At 35.6% G+C, this 27697-nt stretch overlaps 1 protein-coding gene across 1 annotated transcript; it reads right to left on the reverse strand.

Moving 5' to 3' along the window:
• LOC123311691 lies at positions 1–27524 on the reverse strand. The gene is made up of 3 exons (XM_044895761.1): positions 26515–27524; positions 24257–25401; positions 1–164 (listed from the first exon to the last, which is right to left on the reverse strand). The coding sequence occupies exons 1-3, from the start codon at positions 27522–27524 to the stop codon at positions 1–3; spliced, it is 2319 nt and encodes a 772-aa protein (XP_044751696.1).
• Positions 27525–27697: the final 173 nt, after the last annotated feature.

The raw sequence follows: 27697 nt of genomic DNA on the forward strand, positions 1-27697 counted from the left end.
TCAGGGATCCGTGCTGGGACCGCTTCTGGTTTTGTTGTTTGTCAATGACTTGCCGGCTAATTTGAAGAAAGCGCTATTTTTGTTATCGGGTTTCACAGATTTCAACCTTCTTTTGAATGTGATAAGACTGGTCTTGTTTGCTGATGACACTTCAGTCGCGATAACTGCCAAAACATTCGAAGAATTACAAACTCTATGTCAACTATTGGTACAATGTTTTGTAGACTGGTGCCGTAAAAATAATTTGATGATCAATGTTGGCAAAACAGAATGCATTCATTTCCAAAATAGGAATGGAGACCTCAATAGGTTGACATTACGGTTCTCGGGTCACGTGATCGAAGCTAAGCAAAGTACCAGATTTCTGGGAATCTACCTGGACCAGAATCTGAGGTGGTGCTCTCATGTAGATTATGTATGCAAAAAATTGAATTGCTCTTTCTATGCCATCAGTCGAGTTAGAAATCTGATTCCCCTTCAGTCACTAATGAATGTGTACTACAGTCTTGTGTACAGCTACATCTCCTATAATATAATGTTATGGGGTAACTCGACCGATGTAAGTAGAGTGTTTATAACTCAAAAACGGATTCTGCGCATGATATTCAATATCTCACCTAGACCTTCATGCAGGCCTTATTTTAAGAATCACAATATTCTAACGGTTGCATCAATATTCATATTAAGGTGCCTCCTATACGCTAAATAAAATGAGGACCATTTTGCAAAAGTGTCTCTTTATCATGATTATAACACCAGAAATGAAACAATTATGTCCATTTCAAAGCACAGAACTGCTAAGTTTGAGATGTCCCCTTTGTATCAATGTGTAAATCTTTTCAATCATCTTCCAAAAGAAATACGATCGCTTAGTTTTAAGGAATTTAAGAAAATAGTTAAGGCTAAACTTTTGGAAAAATGTTATTACTCAGTTTGTGAATATTTTTCTGATAAAATGTGATTGTTGATTTATTGACTTGTCCTCTACATGTTAAATGTCTTACAGGATTAATAAATTATTCTATTCTATTCTATTATTCTATTCTATTTTATTCTAGCACGTCATTTACCCATACTGAAGATTCTTCTCTCTGCTCGGAAGAAGAACGGAAAATTGTCTTGACAACATCGGTTCAGAAATCCTCGACTAACGACCTAATATCACAGTTTTCATCTCTTTCGAAAATTCAAAGGATTTTAGCATACATGCTGAGGTTCTGCTTCAATGCTCGAAATTCTTCATCACCTTGCCAAGGCATGTTAACTATTTCGGAGTTAACACATGCCTTACTATTTCTTATTAAGCAAGTTCAGGTGGAAATCTTTAGTGTGGAAATCGATCATCTTCGAAAAGGTGAACTTTTGTCAAAACCTTTCAGGAAACTGAATCCTTTCCTTGACTCGGATGATATTCTCAGGGTGGGCAGTCGAATTACTCTTTCAGGGCTCTCCTTTGAGAGCAAATACCCTGCTTTACTTCCTTGCCAACATCCTTTGACGGATCTTATAATTCGCCATTTCCACTTAAAACATTTGCAGCCAGGTCATCAAGCATTGCAATATCTTATTTGTCAGCAATTTTGGATACTTTCATCGAGACGAGCTATACATCGCGTGCTCTCAAAATGTAATACTTGCTTCCGTTCAAATCCTAAACCCGTTCAACCGTTTATGGGAGACTTGCCTTCTAGCCGTTTAAACCAGGTAAAGCCATTTCAATGTGTTGGTGTTGATTTTGGTGGTCCTTTCCTTATCACTATGTCAAGATCACGAGGTACTAAATATACTAAAGCATACGTCTGCCTTTTCATTTGTTTCGCTGTTGAGGCAATACACCTAGAATTGGTTTCTGACCTTTCCTCCGAAGCTTTTCTGGCTCCTGGCAGCTTTACGACTCTTTATAGCCCGCAGAGGGAGGTGTAATTGGATCTTTAGTGACGGTGGTACAAATTTTCGTGGAGCCTACGGCCTTTTACGTACTTTGTTCCGCAATGCTACCGAATCTGAGCATATTGATTGGAGCTTCAACCCTCCATCCGCATCTCACTTTGGCGGTCTCTGGGAAGCCGGAATAAAATCAGTTAAAAAGCAATTAATGAGAGTAATAGGTGAACAGAAACTGACTTACGAGGAACTGTATACGGTTGTGACGCAAATCGAAGCGGTTCTGAATTCGCGACCACTTTGCCCGTTGAGCAGTGATCCAAATGACCTATCCGCCTTGACGCCAGGTCATTTTTTGACTCTTGAACCCTTAACATAGCTACCAGATGATGATATGTCTCATCTGCAAATCAATAGGCTATCTAGATGGCAATTGCTCTCGCGACTTCATGCAGATTTTTGGAAACGTTGGCACAAAGAGTATCTACATACGTTACAACAACGAAAAAAATGGGATAAACATCCGAATTCTACCCTAAAACCGGGTATGCTTGTCCTCATTAATGATGGACCTATTTCTCCCTTGCGCCGGCAGTTGGCACGAATTGAGAAACTACATCTAGGTTTAGATGGAATAGCTCCTGTAGCTACCGTTCGTACTAGCCAAAGTGTGATGCAACGTCCTATAGTAAAGTTGTGTCCATTACCTCAGCAATAATTATTGCTGAATTTTAATTTTTTATTTTCTTCTCTTTAAAATATGTATATTTTAGGTGGGCGGTTATGTTGATGCAACACTCTTATTGAATTGAATTTCTCAATTCAATATATATATATTTTTCTTTTGTTTCGAAACGATCATTGAATCAACGCGTCAGTTTCTATAATTAATTCTCCTTTTTTTCTTTCATTCATTTGTTTATGTTTCAATTCATTATCGGCAAATACGCTGGAAAATCTCGGACTGCATATGGAGACATATGGGCGAGATTAATATAACTTCTCGATTGACGAAGGTCGGAACACAGTGCAAATTACAATCTGAATTTCGTCGATTTTTCTAAATTCCGATTCCTTTTTCTTGAATAGTGCTTTCAAAGATAGTGCTCTCAAAAAGACTTCGAAAGATAGCAGGAAGTGCCAGCTCCCAATTTCTGGTGTTCATCCCAACAAGGTAGGTCGAGTGCTTCCAGCGTATCTCTATAGTTTCTATTCTCATTTTCTCTCATATTCTCTGAGCTATCGTAACAGATTATATTTACATGTGTAGCTTTGCAAACAGAAGCAACATGATCTCTTTTCTTACATGAATCACACAAAAGGTTTTTTGCTTTACAGTGGTTGGCCCAATGATTTTTGGAAACACACCTGAAGCTGCTTTTTTGTAGAGCCTGTAGTTTTACATTGAGGTGAAGCTGGAGACTGGGTGGATTACTTCTAAATTGGATATTTTCTGGTTGGGTGAACTGCTTTAACAAAAGATTTGTTTGGTCAATGTAGAAGTTCCGCATCCCGTATTGAGGTTTCCATTGTGTTGGCAATTTCAACGGCCTTGCAGAGAATGAGGTCCCTGATTTCCAACATATGACTTTGTATTCTAGTATTCCTTAGATCACACACAAATTGATTTTTAACCGCCTTATTCAAATATTGTCCAAAGTTGCAATTTACGGATATTTTCTTCAACTGAAGTTCATATTCCTTAACAGATTCTCCCTCTAATTGGTACCTCTTATGGAATTTATATATCTCCGAAATCTCCAATTGTGTGGACTCAAACATTTGTTCAAGGGCATCATTTAATTCTGACAATGTACGAGCTTCTGGATCCAATGGAGTAAAATGATCGCACAGTTTGTCATAGACTTCAGCTCCAACATAATGTTGAACATACTGCTTGTTTGCTGTATCATCTTTGATATCAAAAATATTGAATGCAGTTGTAAGTCTTTGATACCAACGACTATATTTCTGGCAATTTGGGTTAAAAAATTCTATATTGCATGAAGTTTGGATAGCCATTTTTCCAATCAAAAGTAACCTACCCGCACGTGATCTTGCCTAGCCTAGGATTTTCTCAATCTTCAAAAATCCTCGTCGCCAAATGTTGATCCAACAGCACACAATGTAGTATTGTATGAAATTAGCTGTTTTTACCTCATATTCTTGTCTTTTTGTAGAATTTGGGTATAATAATGGATACTATCTTCCACTCTCTTTATTCCCACATTCTCGAATACAGAATACACAGGTTGTCTTAGATACACATCCATTTCGAGGTTCAGTGTAGCAACCATAGAAAAAGTAACTTTTTCTTACCACAAACATAACAAAGATGTCAATTATGAGTGACAGTTTCTTGGATGTATTGTATCGGGGAGGTGCTATTCGATGACGAGGATCTGTTCCTTCCAGTTCGGCAAAGTATCTCCTCATGTCAGAGTCAACTTGTCGGTGGAGCTCTTCCCTATCGTCCTGGTGTTCAGGCTCACTTGCGTTGCAAGATGGACTTTCAGTATCAATTTCTTCTGACTGTTGTTGCCCAGGCATGTGAATTTCATCTGAGGTGTTGGTGTTATTCTCTTTTTCTAGCGGACGCTGAAGTTCTTGTTTAATTGCGTCGATTCGGGCCATTGGTATTAGTTCATTTCTCAAAATTACGCGATACTAGTCTGCCACTCGTTTTTCAGTGACATTGAGATTTGGGTAGGCGTTGCAGAATTCCTCATGGAGCCTCTCTTATAGTTGTTCGAGTTCTGCCCTAGTCCCGTGATGGAGTTATATATGCGCACAATAGTTTCATTCATGGACGTTGTCTACTTCATGCGATTTCTAACTAACCCCGATTAGGTGAGCACTGGCTGAATATCCTGCGCAGCACCTTCAGCAGTTCGAGTCAGCAGTTCACCTCGAGATGTTGAAGCGAGTAGACGTGTTGAATGATACCAGTGCGATACGTCATCTCTCAAAGAGAAAGTGGAAGAGAAAGTTTACACTAGCGAAGCTACGGAATTTTTGATTCCGTCTGTGAAGTTTGTGTAGGTTGTATACGTGTGTGTGTTATCGAAATTTTAATTCGTTAAAATTTTCGAAGTTGGTGTTCTTCTTCAGAGTCTAGATCGGCCAGATCGTTGTTTCTGCAGAAAGCATCAGGTGAGCTTATTTTTCGTATCATTTCCCTGATTTTTCTCATAGCGTAGAAAACTTTTGGCTTTATACCATAGTTATATTAGACTATTTCAGCGAATATTCCTGAATATTTTATTATTTCCAAATCCTTTGATATTTTGAGATTTTTGAGTATAAAACCATGTCGGAAACCTCAGATGATGAGGGTTCCTACATGGAAGCGAACGATGCTAAAGAATTCAGCGACGGCGAACACGAAGAGCTTGTAAAGCTCAAAGAAGAAAATGGGCAGTTGAAAGCTCAAATAGTCAAACTGACTGAAACTGTGTCACAGTTGGTCGATGAGATGCGCCTCTTGAGGGAGGAAATGACCCGCAATAATATGCCGAAATCTCTCACTTACGCCGCAATCACAAAACCAGTAGCGGATTCCAAAAATAATTCCCTTAAAGGAATTGTTTCACAACCCGAAACAAGGAAAAATGATTCAACGCAGGTTGCGAAGGCAACAAACGCGCCCCCAACTAAAGGCGAACGAAAAGAAAGCTCCTCTTCTGATGAGGAGACTGTCAAGAAGGCAACGGGAGTGCCTAAAAGAGATAAAATTCCACCCATCACGATGATGGGCACCTCAGATTGGGTAGAGATATCTAAAGCTCTCTACACAAAAAAGATAAACTACAACCGCGCAACTGTAGTTAAAGACGGTATAAAAATCATCGCGTCAACCGTAGATGATTTTAGAAAAATCACAAAATTCTTTGAGCAGCATGGTAAAGAATTTTTTACCTACCAAATGGAGGAGGAGAAGAAGATCCGAAAATCTCCATCGGAGATTTCAACTGTAAATCCCCATTATGGAACAGCAGAGCAGATAATAGAAATGGCAAAAAACTCAAGGATTTCGCCGAAAAACAAAATGCCATAGTGATTGGACCAGAGTTACCGACATATCTTGCTTTTGGTATAGGAATACCAGATGTAATAGATATCGCAATATTGAAAAATATAACTCAAGAATTCTCTATTGAAACTTTGGAAGATGGAACCACAATCCCGTCGAATTGACAATTGGAGAAGAACAAAGAGAAAAACTGATGGAAATAAGAGAATATACCAATTGGGCTAAATACAGCCATTTAATACAATCGGAAATAACAGAAATTTCAACAATAAGCACTCCAGAGGATCTGGAATGTGCGGTTGATAAACTGGAAGAGATTATATTGAAAGCTTACGAAAAAAGCACGAGAAGAGTGAAGAGACCAGCACCTAGTCATCCGCATGGCGATACGCCCTAAGAAGTAGAAGATCTTATACGAGAAAATCGAAGACTCAGAAGAATATATCGGATGAATAAAAATGATCTGAATAGAAGGAACCTCAACCGCCATAGCCAAGTTCTGAAAAATGCCCTGAAAGATCTAAGAACAAGCAGATGGAACAAAAGGGTTCAAGAACTGAATACAATCGATCATTCTGCAAGGAGAATGCAAAAAAGCCTACGAGGAGAAAATACTAAAATTCCACCCCTACACGGACAAAGGGGAATGGCGTATACTAATACTGATAAGGCAAATGCATTGGCGGACTCGATCGAAAAAGAATCGAGAATAAATTACAGGATAGACGACGATAATGAAGATTTGGAAGAACTGGTTGAAGAAAATGATGAAGAAATGGATGAATTACCAGCGACTGCTGCAATAGACAAGCCAACATTGCCAAATGAAATCAGGGAAATAATTAGAAGTTTGAAGAAGAGGAAAGCTCCCGGAAGCGATAAAATAACGAATGTTATGTTAAAGAAATTACCTAGAAAAGGTATAGCCGCTCTAACAAATATCGCGAATGGAATCATGAGGACAGAACACTACACAGAAAAATGAAAACAGCGGAGGTCATAGTATTCAATAAACCATTCAAAGAGAAGAAGTTCTCACAAAACTACAGACCGATAAGTCTATTGTCGGCGTTAGGAAAAGTAGTAGAAAGGATTATCGCCACGAGGCTAAATGAGGAAACCGAAAATCTGAAACTGATACCGCCAGAACAGTTCGGATTCAGAAGAGAACATTCAACAGAGCAACAATTATTAAGGCTAACAGAGTACATTACAGAGGGATTCCAAAATAAACAAGCTTGTCTTACTAGACGTCGCCAGAGCTTTCGACAGAGTATGGCCTGAAGGATTAATATATAAGATGAGAAGTGCTGGATATTCGATCAAAATATGCAAGTTGATCCGGAATTATCTCAAAAATAGATTTTACGTGAAAGTGGAAGGAGAATGCTCCACAACAAGAGATTTAGAGGCTGGAGTACCCCAAGGGTCAGTGCTTGGGCCACTTCTGTACAACATATACATTCACGATATTCCGAAGAATCCAAGAACCATGCTAACGTTATATGCTGACGACACAGGCATTGCAACTCGACACCAAAACCCAGAAGTAATAAAACGAGTTCTACAAGAAACGATTGACGAAGCAAATGACTGGTGCATAAAGTGGAAAATCAAGCTCAATGGACAAAAGAGCCAAGCAATATTATTACAGAAGAGAAGACTGCGACCCACAACGAATCTAGAAGTTGACGGCGAAGAAATCGACTGGAAAAATGAAGCCAAATATTTAGGAATAACGCTTGACAAAGGACTTACTTGGAAAAGTCATATCCAACAAGCAATCGACAAAACAAAAGCAGCGATGAATAGACTCTACCCTTTAATAGGAAGAAGAAGCCACATGTCGAAAGAGACAAAATTGAAGATAATCAAAGCCGTTGCTAGGTCTCAACTGACTTATGGATCAGTTGCCTGGGGCTTCGCGGCAAAGAGCCACATCAAAAGAATTCAGGCCACTGAAAACAAGCTGCTACGATGTGCAATAGATGCACCTTGGTTTGTCAGGAATAGACAGATTTATAGGGACCTAAAATGGGAAACCATAACGGAATTCATGAACAGAAAAGCAGAGAAATTATTCGAAACAGCGAAAAACCATCCGAATCAAGAACTCGGGAGACTAGTGGACTACGACCCAGAGGAATACAAGAGGAGAATGCGAATTTACCGAAGGAGACCAAGAGATCAATTAAAAAGAGATTAAAATAACAACAGAAACTTATTGAAAAATTCAATAAAGTGTTAATCCAATATAGGATAAACACATAAATCCCAGCACGATAGTGTGCGAGAAGAAAACCGACTAAGAGATGAACGGTTTATAGGCAAATGCCCGGAACCAAAATTCAAGAAGCAGTTAAGGGTTTTTAGTGGGTCTAGAGCTCAGAAGAGTGAGAAACCCCACACTTGTTCCCCTCAGGAGAGGGTGGTTCGTCTGATTTGCAGATTTTCCCCCTGCTACACAAAAAAAGCAGTTCGAGTCGGCAATTGAATTGGACTCGTTGGTTGCTGTTGTTGCTTTGGAGCTGTAGCTTCATTTGCAGCAGGAGCCCGCTTCCCCAACATCCTGCCACCGACGTCCCGCATGCTGTCATGTCCAGCGCCGGCTCCAGACATGCCCTGACGATCCCCAGGCAGCGACTTGTTTCGGAAGCTTCTCGTTATCACCATTTCCATGAGTTTGTGCTCCCCTTTCTCGGTTTGGGTGAGGGGTAGAGAAATGGGAGCAGAAAGAGCACACCTTCAAAGGATGTGAAAGAGAAAAGAAAAAGGAATGAGACTGCGGGCAGCAGGCGTGGCTGGCTGCACCGTCTACGTCGTTACGATGGATAGCCGGTAGGACATTTACTAGATAGCTGCAAGGCAGGCCAGACATTATTATCATTATTACAACGAGATAATGAGTTATTGTTATCGAAGTGTTACTACTCTGCAGCAGAATTTAACCATGATTGTCCTGTAATGGTTAATGTAAGTTGAAATCTCAGGCTTATTGTATTTTGACCTGTCCCATACACTATGTGTCTTGAGGGATCAATAAATATGACCAGAAGAAAATTCACCTATCCCAGATATCTCAGATATTAAAAGGATTAAGCTCTGTTGGAGCCCTTTCCAGGTTTTCGGGCTCGTGGATGATTTCTATAGTTTCTAGAATTTAAATTATACGATTTCAACAAAATTATAATTTCGTACATACGGTTCTCGTGAAAACTCATATTTTTGCCCTGCTTAATCGTATGACGTATGAATTCATTTCTCATTCCTCAATTCTCTGCGCATTTTTGATATACCTATTGAATTGATGTGGACTATGGCCTATACTTGATGAAAATTCATAACTTAACTAAAAATTATATTATATTATTAACAAAAAAATGAGTTTTCAAACTACGAGACGAGTTTCGCTATCGCGATATTCATGTGGGTGAACGTAAAGGATTTTCGAAATTCGATCTTGCCGTCCGCACATAATATGTGCAGGGCTGCATTTAGTTTCGCTGAAAGTATTTTAATCTGATCCGCACCATTCATCCAATGCAGTTGCATGTGCGTTTATTTTTATGGAGAAGGTGTTGGAAACAAATCTGAAATGCTGATATTTGTATCGACTCGAATTCATAAAATTACCGGAATAATTCGAGTAGTTCGGAAGTTATCATCCCATTATCGTTGCATTTGGAGGCATATATCTTGGTGACGTTCAAGAAAAAAAATTAAAGTATATATGTTCCCACTTCATGATATCTACGTATTATATTTATGACATTGTTCTTTATTTGCATTGTATCATTTTGAAATCATGAACAGAGCATGACACCATATCCTTTTAACTACCGTCGAGGGCGCTGTAAAATGTAAACAAATATGCAGGATTGTGAGAAATGCTATTGATCCTGTCGTTTTGATATGTATTTATTAATATTTAGACGTTTTGTCAGTTGAATAGTGGATTACTGAAAGCCAAGTGCAGATATTGAACGGTTGATCAGTTATTTGTGTGTCATAGTGATTTTCCAGTGAAATGGTGAATTACTGAAAAGAAAGTGCTATGGATATCGAACTGTAGGTCAATAAATCATTTCTAGTATTTTCATAGCAATCCTATGAAACATAATATGCTATGTTTTTATTATATCCATCATATAAGAATTATATTTGAAAAAATAATGTCCTGTTTGGTGCAGATTTCGATATAAGATATTTCCTCACGTCTTGCAAGTACCTCATAGAAAAAAATTATATATCATATAATATTTCGAATTTTCTTCAGAAAGATATGCATAGTAGGTATCCTTCTCATTCTCACAACGCACAGCCATAATTCTTCTAAAAACTTTTTGACCTAAGCCAAAAGATTAGCGAACTGTTGATTAATCTTTTTATGGAATGCATGAAAATGCAAAGACCAGAAAGACCTGTCCTAAGTTTTCTTGGAGAACAGTAAACATGAACCCAGAAAATTGCATGATGTAATTTATTCTTTCTAGTTCTACTAACGTGTGTACTAATCTTTCAACATCAATTTTGTTATCTGAAATTTATGAAAATATATTGTTTTTGAACATGAGTTCATTCGTTCACATATCCCACCGAACTGATGTGAGACGTTTTTGAATTTTCTTCTCAACAATTATTGATAAAAACACACTATCTGAAAAATCAGAATTTGAGTTCAATATCATATCAATAATTTATATTACTTTCCATAATTTTTCATCTTTTTGATGGAGCGTTCTCAATAACAAATGAAACATAATAAACATAACATATGAAGGTAATACATATAGATCTCCCAAGAAACAAACATTGGTATGATCCATGTTTGAACTTTTTATGCTCCTTTCAGAAAGGAGATATGTTTCTTGTTTGAGGCGGACATAGGAGCGTAGCTGCTACATTGAAAGCGCTTTGTATTTGTATCAACTCTTAGGCCCGGTACTTTCACCTTCGAATAAATTTTATTCAGTGTGAATAAGTATCTGTCAAATAATTTCTTATCTGAAGGATATCTTATTTCGGTGCTTTCAGATGAAATCATTTGACGAATAACAATTCTATGAAAGTACGGTATACTACTTTTCACTGATTAATGTAAAATAAGACACATACATATACGTATACATTGTTATAATTCCAACTAGAAAGGAAATATTTCGTGGAAATCACACAAATAATAACCATACATCAAGAATTTAAAAAATTCAACCAATAATGACGTACCGACATTCGATCTATGTCAAATAAACTCTTATAATTAAGTTTCAATGACAGATTCATTCGATGAATAACATTATCTGAAAGTGAAAAAGAAATAGGAATATGTTAATTTTTTGGCACGCTGTATATCACAATCCATATATTCCTATTTGAAAAAAAAAGTACAGGGGTGTGGAGCGTGAAGGGTGAGAGATTTCAAATTCAAAAAAGCATAGGGAGACCAGCTTTCGAAATCCATGGATTCGTGGATTTCTCTTTATAATAATAAGTAAAAGAAATATGGTGTGATTGCAGGACTTTCCAATCACAAATTGTAAATTATTTCATTATTTTTCAATAAAAAAACGGCAAAACCGATTCTACTCTCAGCCAAATTACTGAATAGGTAATCAAATTACTCTTCATTTGATTTATTACAATGGATATATTCTCCTATACAAAAATAAAGTAGAGAGGTGCGGGGCGTAGGGGGTGAGAAATATAATATTCAAAAAAGCATACGATAAATTGCCTTTGAAATTAAAAATCGAAGGGTTCCAGGATTTTCCTTAATAATTCTTCGTACAAGAATTAATGACAAGCTACGTGATTTTTTTGCCACGCTGTATGTGGACGTGACTCTTTCTCAGGCCCGAATAAAGCATAGTCCATTCAACAATGATTGACATCTGGGTGGCTATGGAGAATACAATTTAAGTTGGTAATAGCCCGTAAGTTAAGATTTTGTTTTGGTTCTTAACCCTACACTGCGCAATTTTTTTTTCTCGAGAAAAAAATTATTTTGATATGTATCTTCTTGAGTAGAATGGAAAAAAAATCATTAAAAAATTCAGAACAGTAAATTTATTGAAATATATCAAAAAAATCAAATGTATCATTTCTGCTACATTGTGTCATAGTGCATAAAATTACAAAATGTTTCTAATTTTTATGAAATTTTACAAAACTGTTATTGTTTTTGTTTAGCCAAAAATGTAATTCACATTTCGAACATTTTATGAAGGGGAATGATGAACATCGTGGTAATTTGCATCTTTGTCTTTTTTCGTCATGGAGTGGCCAATGATTATAGGCGTCTTGAAGAACGTCCTTTGAAGGACGTTGATGATGTAGTAGCTGAGCATTGTTTTTTCTCTTGAATCATTTTTTCAAGATCACTTGGTCTTCCCCTTTTTCTTGTATATAGAGTTTTTTCCTGATTGCACAAACAATAGGCAATTTCGGCACGGAATTTATCTAGGGGCAGATATTTATCCCCTTTTTTTCTCTCGCTGTTTCTATATAAAATCCATGCGTTTATGACGGCCACATCGATGAGATGGTTAAACAACTGCATTTACCATTTTTTTGTCCTCATTCTAATTTTGTAGCGTCCAATCAAACTGTCACGTAGATCAACTCCGCCCATGTGTCTATTGTACTCTTTTATGATATTGGGACGTTGGACATCTATAAGCTTTCTTTCTTTTTTGTCGAATCTTTTTATAACTGAAAATGGTAATTGTCCAGTGAAGGAAGAAAGAAGGGTAACTATTTTGTTGTCCTTCCAAACAACTGATGATATTTCTACTCCTTCTGTATCGCACACAAATTCGTAAGATTTTCCTCGAGTTTCCTTGGCCAAATCTTTCTCAGTAGGTAGTTTACAGTTTGGGATTCTTAATTTCCTCACTGTACCGAGACAATGAATGCTATATTTAGCTAGCTGCACAACAAGGGGTATTGAGGTGTGTAACTCTGCTCCAGATGCATCGAAATTTTCAGAGTTCTGGCAGACTACCCCATCCTCAAACTCAATTGGCATAGAAAGTATTGAATTGTCGAAATTATTCTGTGAAAATCTCCCTCTTCATCCTTATCTTCCACATCGAAATCATCTTCACTATCTGACAAATATGCAATAATTTCTTCCAACTCTTTATCAGTGAGATACTTTCTGCACCACTTCTTTTGCTCCATATTTCTCCTAAAATAAAATCATCTCATTGATGCACAATGTATCAGACGTGATACATATGAATAAAACCAAGATTCTGGCGAAAAAACAATTGTATACAGCAGGATAACAAAATATTATGAAATACCAACCTTTTATTTACTTCTGTTATCCAAAACTTCCTTATGAATCCAAAATAAATGAAAATTGGAAGGCTTTTCTGGCACGACATGCATCAACTGAATTACGCGGAACTTCGCGTAAACAAAAAAAAACAGAAAATATATCTTATGTATAGTATACATAAGGATGCAGCAGATCGTCTACGATGTTCAGTAATATAATAACGCGCTCCCTGATTATGATCAACGTGTAAAAAGATAGATGTATCAGATCGTCTACATTGTGCAGTGTAGGGTTAATTCAATTGTACTAATTGGAAACATAATTGTTACAATTTGCTGATTAATATTCTCTGAATTTGAAAATTTCATATTTTCCAATACTTACCCAGGTGACCATATCCCATAAAAGTTATGGAACAGAAATGTATCCCGCGCTCCTTGATTTATAACAGATATATCACACTAAGGCCCGGTACTTTCACTTGCGAATAACTAAATTTATTCGATAAATAAGTCTTATTCTTAGGATAAGTAAAAATACAGTCTTTTCACTTTCAGATAGTGTTATTCATCGAATAAATCTGTCATTGAAACTCGTCAATAAAATTTTATTGGTCATAGATCGAATGTCGGTACGTCATTATTGGTTGAATTTTCAAGATTCTGGATGTATGGTTATTTTTTGTGTGATTTTCACGGAATATTTGCTTTCTAGTTGGAATTATAACAATTTCTACAATAAGGTCTCTTATTTCACATTAATCAGTGAAAAGTAGTATACCGTGTTTTCACAGAATTGTTATTCGTCAAATAATTCCATCTGAAAGCACCGAAATAAGGTATCCTTCAGATAGGAAATTATTCGACAGATACTTATTGACAGTGAATAAAATTTATTCGAAGGTGAAAGTACCGGGCCTAAGGCTCGGTACTTTCACGCGCGAATAAATAAATGTATTCGATAGATGTCTTATTCGTAGAATAAGTAAAAATGCTGTCTTTTCACTTTCAGATAATGTTATTCATCGTCATTGAAACTTAATTATAAGATCTTATTTGACATAGATCGAATGTCGGTACGTCATTATTGGTTGAATTTTTTAAATTCTTGATGTATGGTTATTATTTGTGTGATTTCCACGAAATATTTCCTTTCTAGTTGGAATTATAACAATGTATACGTATATGTATGTGTCTTATTTTACATTAATCAGTGAAAAGTAGTATACCGTACTTTCATAGAATTGTTATTCGTCAAATGATTTCATCTGAAAGCACCGAAATAAGATATCCTTCAGATAAGAAATTATTTGACAGATACTTATTCACACTGAATAAAATTTATTCGAAGGTGAAAGTACCGGGCTTAAGAGTTCATACAAATACAGAGCGCTTACAATGTAGCAGCTACGCTCCTATGTCCGCCTCGAACAAGGAACATATCTCCTTTCTGAAAGGAGCATAAAAAGTTCAAACATGGATCATGCCAATGTTTGTTTCTTGGGAGATCTATATGTATTACCTTCATATGTTATGTTTATTATGTTTCATTTGTTATTGAGAACGCTCCATCAAAAAAAATAAAAATCATGGAAATTAATATAAATTATTATTGATATAATATTGAACTCAAATTCTGATTTTTCAGATAGTGTGTTTTTATCAATAATTGTTGAGAAGAAAATTCAAAAACGTCTCACATCAGTTCGGTGGGATATGTGAACGAATGAACTCATGTTCAAAAACAATATATTTTCATAAATTTCAGATAACAAAATTGATGTTGAAAGATTAGTACACACGTTAGTAGAACTAGAAAGAATAAATTACATCATGCAATTTTCTGGGTTCATGATTACTGTTCTCCAAGAAAACTTAGGACAGGTCTTTCTGGTCTTTGCATTTTCATGCATTCCATAAAAAGATTAATCAACAGTTCGCTAATCTTTTGGCTTAGGTCAAAAAGTTTTTAGAAGAATTATGGCTGTGCGTTGTGAGAATGAGAAGGATACCTACTATGCATATCTTTCTGAAGAAAATTCGAAATATTATATGATATATTAATTTTTTTCTATGAGGTACTTGCAAGACGTGAGAAAATATCTTATATCGAAATCTGCACCAAACAGGACATTATTTTTTCAAATATAATTCTTATATGATGGATATAATAAAAACATAGCATATTATGTTCCATAGGATTGCTATGAAAATACTAGAAATGATTTATTGACCTACAGTTCGATATCCATAGCACTTTCTTTTCAGTAATTCACCATTTCACTGGAAAATCACTATGACACACAAATAACTGATCAACCGTTCAATATCTGCACTTGGCTTTCAGTAATCCACTATTCAACTGACAAAACGTCTAAATATTAATAAATATATATCAAAACGACAGGATCAATAGCATTTCTCACAATCCTGCATATTTGTTTACATTTTACAGCGCCCTCGACGGTAGTTAAAAGGATATGGTGTCATGCTCTGTTCATGATTTCAAAATGATACAATGCAAATAAAGAACAATGTCATAAATATAATACGTAGATATCATGAAGTGGGAACATATATACTTTAATTTTTTTTCTTGAACGTCACCAAGATATATGCCTCCAAATGCAACGATAATGGGATGATAACTTCCGAACTACTCGAATTATTCCGGTAATTTTATGAATTCGAGTCGATACAAATATCAGCATTTCAGATTTGTTTCCAACACCTTCTCCATAAAAATAAACGCACATGCAACTGCATTGGATGGATGGTGCGGATCAGATTAAAATACTTTCAGCGAAACTAAATGCAGCCCTGCACATATTATGTGCGGACGGCAAGATCGAATTTCGAAAATCCTTTACCTTCACTCACATGAATATCGCGATAGCGAAACACGTCTCGTAATTTGAAAACTCATTTTTTTGTTAATAATATAATATAATTTTTAGTTAAGTTATGAATTTTCATCAAGTATAGGCCATAGTCCACATCAATTCAATAGGTATATCAAAAATGCGCAGTGAATTGAGGAATGAGAAATGAATTCATACGTCATACGATTAAGTAGGGCAAAAATATGAGTTTTCACGAGAACCGTATGTACGAAATTATAATTTTGTTGAAATCGTATAATTTAAATGCTAGAAACTATAGAAATCATCCACGAGCCCGAAAACCTGGAAAGGGCTCCAACAGAGCTTAATCCTTTTAATATCTGAGATATCTGGGATAGGTGAATTTTCCTCTGGTCATATTTATTGATCCCTCAAGACACATAGTGTATGGGACAGGTCAAAATACAATAAGCCTGAGATTTCAACTTACATTAACCATTACAGGACAATCATGGTTAAATTCTGCTGCAGAGTAGTAACACTTCGATAACAATAACTCATTATCTCGTTGTAATAATGATAATAATGTCTGGCCTGCCTTGCAGCTATCTAGTAAATGTCCTACCGGCTATCCATCGTAACGACGTAGACGGTGCAGCCAGCCACGCCTGCTGCCCGCAGTCTCATTCCTTTTTCTTTTCTCTTTCACATCCTTTGAAGGTGTGCTCTTTCTGCTCCCATTTCTCTACCCCTCACCCAAACCGAGAAAGGGGAGCACAAACTCATGGAAATGGTGATAACGAGAAGAGTAGTATAGCAATGTATGTTCTAGCTCAAATTTGACCTTGAGATATTAGAAATCGTATGAATATGGGGGCCCTGAGTAGTGGGGCGCGGAGCGCTGGGTCTCCTGAAAAGGGGCTCCATTGTGGGGGTTCAGAGATGTAGTTGTATTTTGGGGCCGTAATAAAAAAAAAAAAGGGGGGAAAAAAAGAATCTTGAAGTCGACGGGATTCGAACCTAGGATAGTTTTATATAATCCGATTATCAACGCGGCCGCGCCAGCTCGCTCATAAGGAAATTGAATTGTTGGTGATACGTTGATGACGCGATCATGGACTACACGTGCCGCCTGGGAGTACACTGAACCCTGAGATGTCACTGGGGGGTCTGAATGATGTAAAAATATTGGGGGCCCCAGAGTGTCGCCTCCAGAGTATCGCCCCCCAGTTAATTGAGTCCATGAGTTTTAAGTTTTTCATCAGTTCGATTTGAATAAGAATATTGAAAGAAAAAAATAATCAATGTTAATCTCACGGTTCTGTTATCATTGTGGATTGAATTGTTTTCGTGTTTCGACAAGAATATGAGGATGCGGTTCCGAATTGGGAAATTGAAAAATATTTTTCTGCTTCGAAAATGTAAATGTCATAATATCCGATGTTTGTGATGTTCCAAAAGATTATGAGGATGTGGTTCTGAATCAAGAAAATGGAAGATTATATCGATATAATGGGAGATATTGGTTTTTACGACACACTACACCGCATATACGATACAATCACATACCACCGAGTGAAACATTGGCAGAATTTAAACAGGAAGCTGGCATCGTTTTACAACCGAAGAATTTTCTTGTTACAATGCAGGATGAAGAAAACCTGACATATTGTAATTTGTCCTATTCCCGCAATAAAAATAAAGGAAATGGAAGATATTTTTCCTTCTCTGGTATGAAGAAGTTATAAAAACAGATAACATTCGACGTTCTCAATCATTCGTCTCAAGTTAGTGCAATAGTGATCTAGGTGAGTAAAATTTTAAAATATTCTAAAATGTTTTTCTATAAATTTTTTTCTTCTCAATTCAAGATATCCAGAAAAATGGATTTCGAAAGAGTAAATACAGCATGTTTTTATTCAGAAAAATCTACAATCAAGCTCCGAGACTTACCACTTGGAGAGAAATTTCGTATTTTAAAGGCGAGCCTGTTGAAAACTCGTTATGGGAAGACCATACTCTTAGAGCTGGAGAAAAATAAAGTCTTCCTACCGAAACGAGCTACCGATACTGTGAAGGAGTGCCTGGATCAATTGAATGAGGGGAAGATCTTTCTAAAATTCACAGGTGTGAAGGATATTGGAACGAAGTATCCTGTATCAAATTTCGAATTCAGTGAAGAATAAAATTGTTAGAAGTCGTCGCCATGGAGGTAAATGATGATTCTATATCAGTTTTTCATAGAGCATTCAGGTATTTAGAAAAAATTAAATCTTTGAAATGTAAGCTCAGATGGATTGTTCTTATAAATAATCACATAAAATTATACAACAAGATGATGAAAAAAACAAATATTCATAGTCATAAATTCAAAATTCAAACTAACATAAATCATTTGAAACGATATAAAACAATTTTACAACGAATGGTTTCATCTAAAAAGGGGGGTGATTTACGGAATAGACGTTCTCGTAGGGTAAAGTGGGAAGATGTTCAATCAACCTTTACTGGTAGAGTCAGAACTGGAGTTATTATAAATCTGAAACATATTGAAATAAATGAGTTTTTCGTAGATGCCATTGTTCTCATTAAAAGAAGATTGAAAAATCTATTGAAAAAACTGAATATGATTAAAATGAATACAACTTTTTGTGGTGAGTTCATAAAAAAATCTGGAGATTCTGAAATACTAGATTTCAAATACTTTAAATCAGAAAATTTCATTGTTGATTCTGGTTGCGATCTTGACCGACTTTTATCAGAGCTCATATTAGATAAAATCTTAAAAAAATTAGAAGAATTTCAAGAAAAAGAGAGCGGTTACGCACTTCATTCTATTATATCACTTGAGGTTAATTAATACTATAACGTTGATAAAAAATGATCACCGAATCGTATCAAATTTTTTGCCATGTTGAAGTGTCGGTGGAGGGTATGGGAAATTTGAAATGGCGAGCGCCGAAGGCGCGTGGCCGGGTAGAGCGGTAAATGGAACGCAAGAGTAAGAATCGAGCTTTCCGAAAATGCCTAGATCGTATTTTTACCCCGTCTAGAAGTGTCCGAAAATTGCGTGAGAAAATCGCGAAATTCACGATTCTCGCGAAAGGTGCCAAACTGATTTGATTAGCTTGAGAGATCCGCGGTAGATCGAGAGCCGGGATGGGTGTCGAACTGAGCTCGAAGAACCCGAAATTAAAATAGGCCTGTTCTTTTTCCCGGAGCCCGAACGAAATTTCCTAAAAAAGCGTAAGAATTTTGAAAATTTTTGACGTCTATTAAAAATCGAGTGACATTCCACAAAATTAAATTATTTTCTATTGATTATCAGAGAAAATTAAGTGAAAGTGCACTTTGACAATCGATGTCAGAGTGTGATTTAAAGGTTAACGTCAGTTTTGACGGAATTATCTTGGCAGCGATCACAGAACGAGGTGCCTTAAATCGATCGGGCTTTTAAAAAAACGTTTTTGGCCTAGATATTTATAAAAGGGGAATCGAGCTACGCACAAAAGGCGTATCGCGAGGGCCGTAGGCCCGAGCTACGGACGAAAGGCGAATCTGCCAGTAAAGGTGAATCTACCTACAAGGTGGATCTCCTGGCTATACTAGTATTAATAAATTAGAAATGGGGAATGGTAGCTCATATATTGAGCTGCCCGATGAGATCAAACGTCGAAAGGCTTGTATTAATATCAAAAATTATGATAATGCTTGTTTCGCTTGGAGTATTGTTGCTGGACTTCATCCTAGAGAGAAAAATTGTGATCGTGTAAAATCTTATCCATATTTCAAAAATGTTCTTAGTTGTCAAGATATAAAATTTCCAATGAGCATTAGAGATATTCATAAATTCGAGAAAATTAATAATTTATCAGTGAATATTTTTTCGCTACAATTGAATAAGAAAAAATTCGAGGTTGTGCCTACACGTATATCCACACAAATAAATTTCGATAGACATTTCAACTTACTTCTCATTCAGGATAAATACGTTCCTGAAAATAGCGAAATTGATTATGACGATCATGATGATACACCCATTAAATATCATTATGTGCTAATCAAAAATTTATCTCGCCTTGTTTCCTCAAAACTTTCGAAAAATACGAAGAAAAAGTATATTTGTGACCTGTGTTTAAACTATTTCCTCACTGAAAACAATTTAAATGAGCATAAGAAATATTGCATGAAACATGATCCCTCATTGATCAAATTTCCTATTGATTCACATATTGAATTCAAAAATTATGTATACAAACAAAAAGTTCCATATATAATTTATGCGGATTTTGAATCATATTTGAAGAAACATAATTCATCTTCAACTACATTTTCAAAGTCATTTAAGTATCAGGAGCATATACCTATGAGTGTGGGTTATTACTTAAAATGTAATCATGATTCATCTCAATCATTTTATAACAGTTATACTGGTGAAAATTGTATGAAATGGTTCAATGATGAATTAGAGATGATAGCAAATAAATTGAATATTGAAATAAAGAACATAAAACCTATGAAATCATATCCGAAAAATGGAATGTCTGATTTGTGCCATATATGTGAGAGGTCATTTACTGCTGGAGATGAATCTGTAATAGATCATGATCATTTCACGGGTGAAATAAGAGGACAGGCTCATAAGATATGTAATTTACAATATAAAAAATCATTTATGATACCAGTTGTCTTCCACAATTTAAGCGGTTGTATCCATTCAATAAGATGAACACATAAATATTTGTGTTGCTGGTTTTTATTAGGGAACGAAGAATTGAACAATACTGTAGGTCGGTCCTGGTCACTCAACGAATATTCTTTTTAGAATTGATTATTTTAGGATAGAAAATTGAAAAGCTTCTGATGAATTGACTGATGTATTTTTTCTGTCTTTTTATATTAACGAATCACCCTAGTAACTAATATGACATGAACACGCACGCTATTTTAATGAAAATTAAACATACTCCCCGGGCTGAACCGTTGAGGTTAAGAATTGAAAATAAAGAGTTCTAAAATTACGATATATTTTAACACTTCATATTAAGATTCAATATTGTTATCGCAATATGGAAGAGGGCATATTTTAGTGATTGATCTAGTGAATGTTCCTCCTTGAGTTTTAACTTTGACAATACGAACGCGTGAGTCTTTGCCCTTAATCAATTCAATAACACGTGCTAGTGGCCATTTGAGTGGAGGTGTTGCTTCATCCTTCAATAATACAATATCATTTACATGAATATTATTATAAGGAATGAACCATTTAGGTCTATTTTGTAATCTATTCAAGTAGTCGGTTTTCCAACGTGCCCAGAAATGCTGTTGAATTTGGCCGCATTTCTGCCAAAGCGATAATCTATTCATTGGAGAACAAGTGATATCTTTTTCTGGATAAGTTGTCAAACTAGTCCCTATCAAAAAATGTCCTGGTGTTAAAACGTTAAAATCTGAGGGGTCATTGGAAATGCCACAGATGGGGCGTGAATTAAGTACTGCCTCAATTTGGGCTAGTACAGTACTAAATTCCTCGAAAGTGAAAATATAATTTTTCATAATTCTTATGAGATGATATTTTGCGCTCTTAATGGCTGCCTCCCACAGGCCACCATGATGAGGTGAACGAGGGGGAATAAATTTCCACTGAATATTGTTTTGAACAGCATACCTTTGCAATATTTCAGAAGTTCCAGGTTTTTTGAAGAATTCATTTAAATCCTTCAACTGGTTTTTTGCGCCCAGGAAATTAGTGGCATTGTCAGAGAATATTATAGAAGGATTTCCACGTCTAGCTATGAATCTTTTTAGAGTGAGTAGAAATGACTCTGTACTTAACCCTGAAACCAATTCGATGTGAACTGCACGAGTTGTCATACAAACAAACACTGCCATATAGCATTTCATAAGTGGAGACCTTCTCAGCGGAGAAGATTTTATTAAATAAGGACCACCAAAGTCAACAGAGGTGTTTGTGAAAGGGCGTGATACTTGAAGCCTTTCCTTCGGAAGATCTCCCATTAATTGTGAACACAATTGTGGTTTGAATTTATAACAAGTATGACATTTATTAATGATACGCTTTATTTCTCTCAGTCCATCTAGTGGCCAATATTTAAGTCTGATACTCGAAAGCGTGTTTTGAGGGCCTGCATGCAATAGTCTCAAATGTTCTGATTTCAACAAAAGTGTTGAAATATGATTTTTAGAAGGAAGTAATATGGGAAATCTTTGATTGAAGGGAAGAATAGCATTTGAGAGTCTACCTCCAACTCTCAGAATACCTATGGAATCGATAAATGGATTGAGTTTTTGAATAACTTTGTTTTTCAATATCTTTTCGTTCTTTATATTTCCTATTTCACAGGAAAAATACCGTCGTTGAGTAACTTCAACAATTTTGATCTCTGCTGAGTTGAGTTCAGTAACAGATAACGAATCAATCAATTTTTTGAATGGTCTTCTGCAATTTTGAATGAATCTGAGGCAATAGGCCATTACCCTTTTTAAGTGAAATAAATCAGAATACTGTGTGAAAACATCATAAATATCCAAAGTGTTTTGAACGAAATGAACAGTTTTCTTTTGCTCTGGAAGATTACCAAAGAATTCCTTGACATTGAATAGGGTTAAATCAAGGTCTGGTTGAAAAAAGAAACTGGGACCGTGCCACCACAAATCTGAGACTATCAATTGTGCTGGCAATGTACCTCTGGAGAGTAAATCAGCAGGATTGAGTTTGGAACTTATATGTCTCCATGTGGCACCTTTTGAATTTTCTTGGATTTGAACTACCCTATTAGAAACAAACACAGACCAACGGGATGGATGAGATCGGATCCATGCTAACACTATTTCTGAATCAGACCATAGATTAATGGAATCAATATTTTGTAAGTGGGATGACAATGAATTAGAGATTTTTGAAATTAGTTTTGATAAGAGTACAACTCCCATCAATTCTAGTTTAGGTATAGATAAGATTTTCAATGGTGCAACACGACTTTTAGCTGTTATCAGCTTTGAAGAGACAGATTAATTCAAATAGACTGTCCTTAAATAAATACAGGCTACATATGCCTGAGAGCTGGCATCGGCAAATCCGTGAATTTCATGTCGTAAAATTTTTGATTCAAATTGAAGAATAGTTCTTGGAATTTTTAATTGGGAAAGCATTGAAAGACCTTTTAAGGCAGTCTTCCAATCAAAAAGAAGTTCTGAACTTATGTTTTCATCCCATCCAATTTTTGAAATCCAAATTTTTTGCAAGAGAATTTTCAAACTAACAACAAAAGGATTTATGATTCCTAGAGGATCATAAATGGATGCTATGGTGGAGAGAACTTCTCGTTTAGTATAAGATTCTTTCATTGAAAATTTTGGCAATGCAATTCTAAAATTATCAGAACGCGAATCCCATAGCATACCTAAAATTTTGTTTGAAGATTTTCCTGAATCTAAAGTATAATTTTCCTTGTGAGAATTTTTTGAAATAGAATTTAAGAATTCCTGAGAATTTGAACCCCACTTGTGGAGTGATATGCAAGCTGATTGTAAGCAATTAGTGAGTTGATGGTGAGCCTCAATCAAAGTTGATACATCATGACAGCCAAAAAGAAAATCATCCACATAACAGGAGTTCAGAATTGCTTCGCTTGCGAGAGGAAATTTCTCCCTATTTTGCATTGTTAGTTCTTTTAAGCATCTTGTACTTAAGAAGGGGGCTGAATTTGTGCCATAAGTAACTGTTTTCAATTCTATACACTTCAGTTTATCTTGAGGATTGTCACGCCACAAGATGTTCAATAAATATGTGTGATTAGGATTTATTTGAATTTGCCTAAACATTTTTTCAATGTCAGCAGAACGTACCTGAATGTACGAAAATGTATTAATATATCGAATAAGTCTGGTTGTACAGTATAACCTTTAAGCATAATATCATTAAGAGAAAAACCAGTTGAGGTTTTCATAGAACCATCAAATACTACACGAAGCTTAGTTGTGATACTTTGATCACGAATGACACAATGATGAGGTACGAAATATTTGTTAAGGGACAATTCATTGGTTAGAGTTAAAGGTACAATTGCTGCATGTCCTAAGGATAAATATTCATTGATGAATTCTGAATATTGGGCCTTTCGTTCAGGGAAACTTTCAAGTCTCTTTTCTAAATTTAAAAATCTCTTTTTTGCTTGAGAGAATGAATCACCTAGTTTGGAAGGTTCATTTGGACCTTTGAATGGTAGGTCAACCTGAAATCTACCAGACGGCAACCGAAAGGTTGTGTCTTTGAATATTTGTTCAGCTTGTTGCTCTGCTTGAGTCAATATAGATTCAGATTGAATTTGTACTTCTTCAATTTCCCAAAATTTGGTTAAAGTATCATTCAACATATCATCTGGATTGGCAGTAGGTTCTGTACATTCGAATAAATATTGTGATGCAGTTAAATGAGTTGCACGAGACATGCATCCTGACTGAGGAATATTTCCAGCAATTAAATATCCTAGATGTGAATTTTGAAGAACAGGCAATCCAGGACCTAATTTAATTATACCATCAGTAATGATGTCAAAGTATATGTCTGCACCCAAAAGTATATCAACATTAGATGGAGTGTTGAAATGGATATCTGCTAATTGAATGTTCATTGGAATAGGAATAGAACTCAAACTAATTGGTAACTGTGGTTGTTTACAAGTTATAGTTTTAAGAACAGCACAAGAAACACTAAATTTTCGGTCGGTGTGTACTAATGAGTGAATTTTTAGATCAATCATTCTATTTGACATAGAACAACTTTGAGAGATACCGGAAATTTGAATTTTCTGGTCATAAGTTTTGAGATTGAGTTTTCTAACTAAATCTTCAGTTACAAATGATTTTTGACTTGCTGAGTCTGTAAAACAACGAGCTATAATTGTCTGGTTGTGAGAATTATACAATTTGACACATGCCGTAGCTAAAAGCACTTCATTATTAGAGGACTGTACTGAAAGAGAAGACAAATTTTGAGCAGAAGAATCAACCTCTTCTCGCACTGGAATGTATGATTGAGCACTAGTGGATAAATGGGAAGATGCTTGCGTCGAACTAGTTGATCTGGATGGTTCATCATGAGATCTGGAATGGGAAAATGAATTTCGAGATGAATTCTTATTGAAATGCAATAAACTATGATGAGACCTTTGACAATTGGAACATTTGCGTTGACTATAACATGACTGAACAGTATGGCCTAATGAAAGACAATTCAAACAGGCATTTTTTGCTTTAGCAGCAGCATGACGATCGTTTGGAGATAAATTCAGGAACCTCTTACAGGAATATATTCTGTGCTCATCGGTACCACAGATGAAACTATGGAGAGTAGAGAGAAGGAGAACGATCGACGTACTAAAAATGTGTCCCCGAAAACGGGAAACGCAGGATAGGTGTCGCAGCGATTGCAGCGGGTGTCTATAAGGAGTGGGGATGCAAGCGTCAATTTGAAATCATTGAACTAAAGAAGTTCAATGTTTGAAATGAACAGCCAGAGTAAAACTTCTCTCTGGAACAGCCTTCATTTTATTTTAGGTTATGTGTCATCGTGGTTTTTCTTATGATTTTTCAAATACCTTACTTCAAATCTATATTAAATATGAGTTCTCTGAATTATATGCAATAAAATACAATCGAAATCAATGAATTTCAAAAGAAATCACTGATCAAAAAAATTGTACCTACTTTTGTTTATCATTGTTTATTGAAAGCAGCTATGTTAGTTGGTTTACCGAAATCTTCAAAATTATATAAATATGTAGTGAGGAGTAGTACACATCAAGACACCAAAAGGTAGCAATCTCAAATTTATCACTTAAATATTAGAGTAGATTCTGTTTCCAATACTCAGCTGAGAACCGATATAAACCATATATTATGTTATGCCAACAAAATTCTTCAAGAATATTTACTTCTGAACCATGAAGTTTTATTGGTTAGATATTCTTATTCAGAAGAGTCAACTTCTCACGAGGGATGACAATTTCGATTTCGTTTATAATGAATCCATCATCTTTTTGATATCTTCATCGCAAAAGTGCTCTTGACACACAAATTGATTCGGAGTCGATTCTTGAGAAAAGGTTTTTTTTTTCAATTTTCTCTCAAAAATGCTCTCGGAAATTTTATCTCTTCTCCTTTTCTTTCCGATGCCAAAACACTCTAACACTAGCGCACGCTTCAACATTTCACCATGATCATATTTATGTTGTTCTCTTATCAAAAATCGAAAATAATAATATTCCTATCATCCGTCACCGTTCACTCAGCTAACTACAATTTGTTTGAATCAAAATTTCGCACTCTCGTGATGGTCAGCATGCCTGTTGGCAAAAGCATGAACTACTCTATTGGTACATATTTTAGGGGACAAAAAATCTGTGGTCTCAAAGCAGCGATCGTTCTCCTTCTCTCTACTCTCCATAGATGAAACATTTGAAGAATTTAGTTTTATCTGAAGTATCAACATGATAAGAACTACGAGAAGTATTATTATTTTTGTGCGAAGAATTTAATTTTGAATTTTGAGTTGACTCACTCAAATTTTCGAGAACCTTATATTTTCTTTCTAAAAATTGTATAAATTCTGGGAGCGTTGGAAAATCGCGAACATTTCTTTCCCCTTCAAATTCTTTTCTTAAACCAAAATCTAGCTTCTGTGTGAAAATTTGAATAAGGATCAAGTCAGTAAGTTTTTCTGATAAATTATAGGTGTTTAAAGCTGCCAAATTTGTTTTAATTTGTGAAATAAAGTTTCTCAGATTGTTATCATTACCTTTTGTTAAGGATGGAACATTCAGTAAATTTCTTATATATGCGTTAACAATTAGGTATTTATTATCGAATCTATCCCTCAACGTATTAATAGCTATGGGAAAGTTCAACCCGATCACTTCCAAATTTTCTATGAGTTGTAATGGCTCCCCTGTTAGAGCAGATTTCAGATAAATTAATTTTTGAACATTAGATAATTTTTGATTATTTGTTATCAGTGCAGTAAATAGTTCGAAGAAGCTTGGCCAGTGTTTGATATCGCCCGAGAAATTTGGAATAGAAATTTCAGGTAACTTTATACTTGAATGAGATATTGTAGACCGATTATCAGTTGAAGAATTGGATTGTTGAGTGTCCTCAGACTGATTAACAATTTTAGTTACAAAAGAAATCAAATCAAAATATTTATCTTCCATAATTTCTCTGTCTTGATGATGTGATTCATAATCCATAACCTCTAATTTAGTTTGAAAATTGTCATAGTCTTTGAAAATTTGCATTAGTTGTTCCAAACGTAATTTACATTGAACAATATCAAGAGGTTTATCTTGTTTGAACCAATTTTCCATTCTAGTCATCTTGGCTTTAACTATACCTCTGTTTTTAATCAGAGTTCTCACTTCATCATCGACTTCACTCGATTTTGAATTATCTTCAGACATTGTAATTGTTATAAGCACAGTAGAAAACAAAGCTCAATAAAAATGAGACGAAATTTGCACGATGATAGTGCTACTTATCGAAAATCCAGCGATGAACTCGCTCAGTAGAAGTATTAAACAACCAGCTGTCACCCGATTCCTCTGTCTTCTGGGGGTGATTAAAATCCAACCAT

Source organism: Coccinella septempunctata, chromosome 4 (genome assembly GCF_907165205.1).
Source record: "Coccinella septempunctata chromosome 4, icCocSept1.1, whole genome shotgun sequence".
NCBI classification, from domain to species: Eukaryota; Metazoa; Arthropoda; class Insecta; order Coleoptera; family Coccinellidae; genus Coccinella; species Coccinella septempunctata.

Excerpts from the sequence above, each read along its gene's own strand:
- LOC123311691 (XM_044895761.1), bottom strand. The coding sequence starts at position 27,524 with ATGTCTGAAGATAATTCAAAATCGAGTGAAGTCGATGATGAAGTGAGA. Across the intron at positions 25,402-26,514 it reads AAATTCTTCAAATGTTTCAT|CTGTGGTACCGATGAGCACA; the intron begins CTATGGAGAGTA and ends CCATAGTTTCAT. Across the intron at positions 165-24,256 it reads AAATGAACCTTCCAAACTAG|TTATCGCGACTGAAGTGTCA; the intron begins GTGATTCATTCT and ends ATGTTTTGGCAG.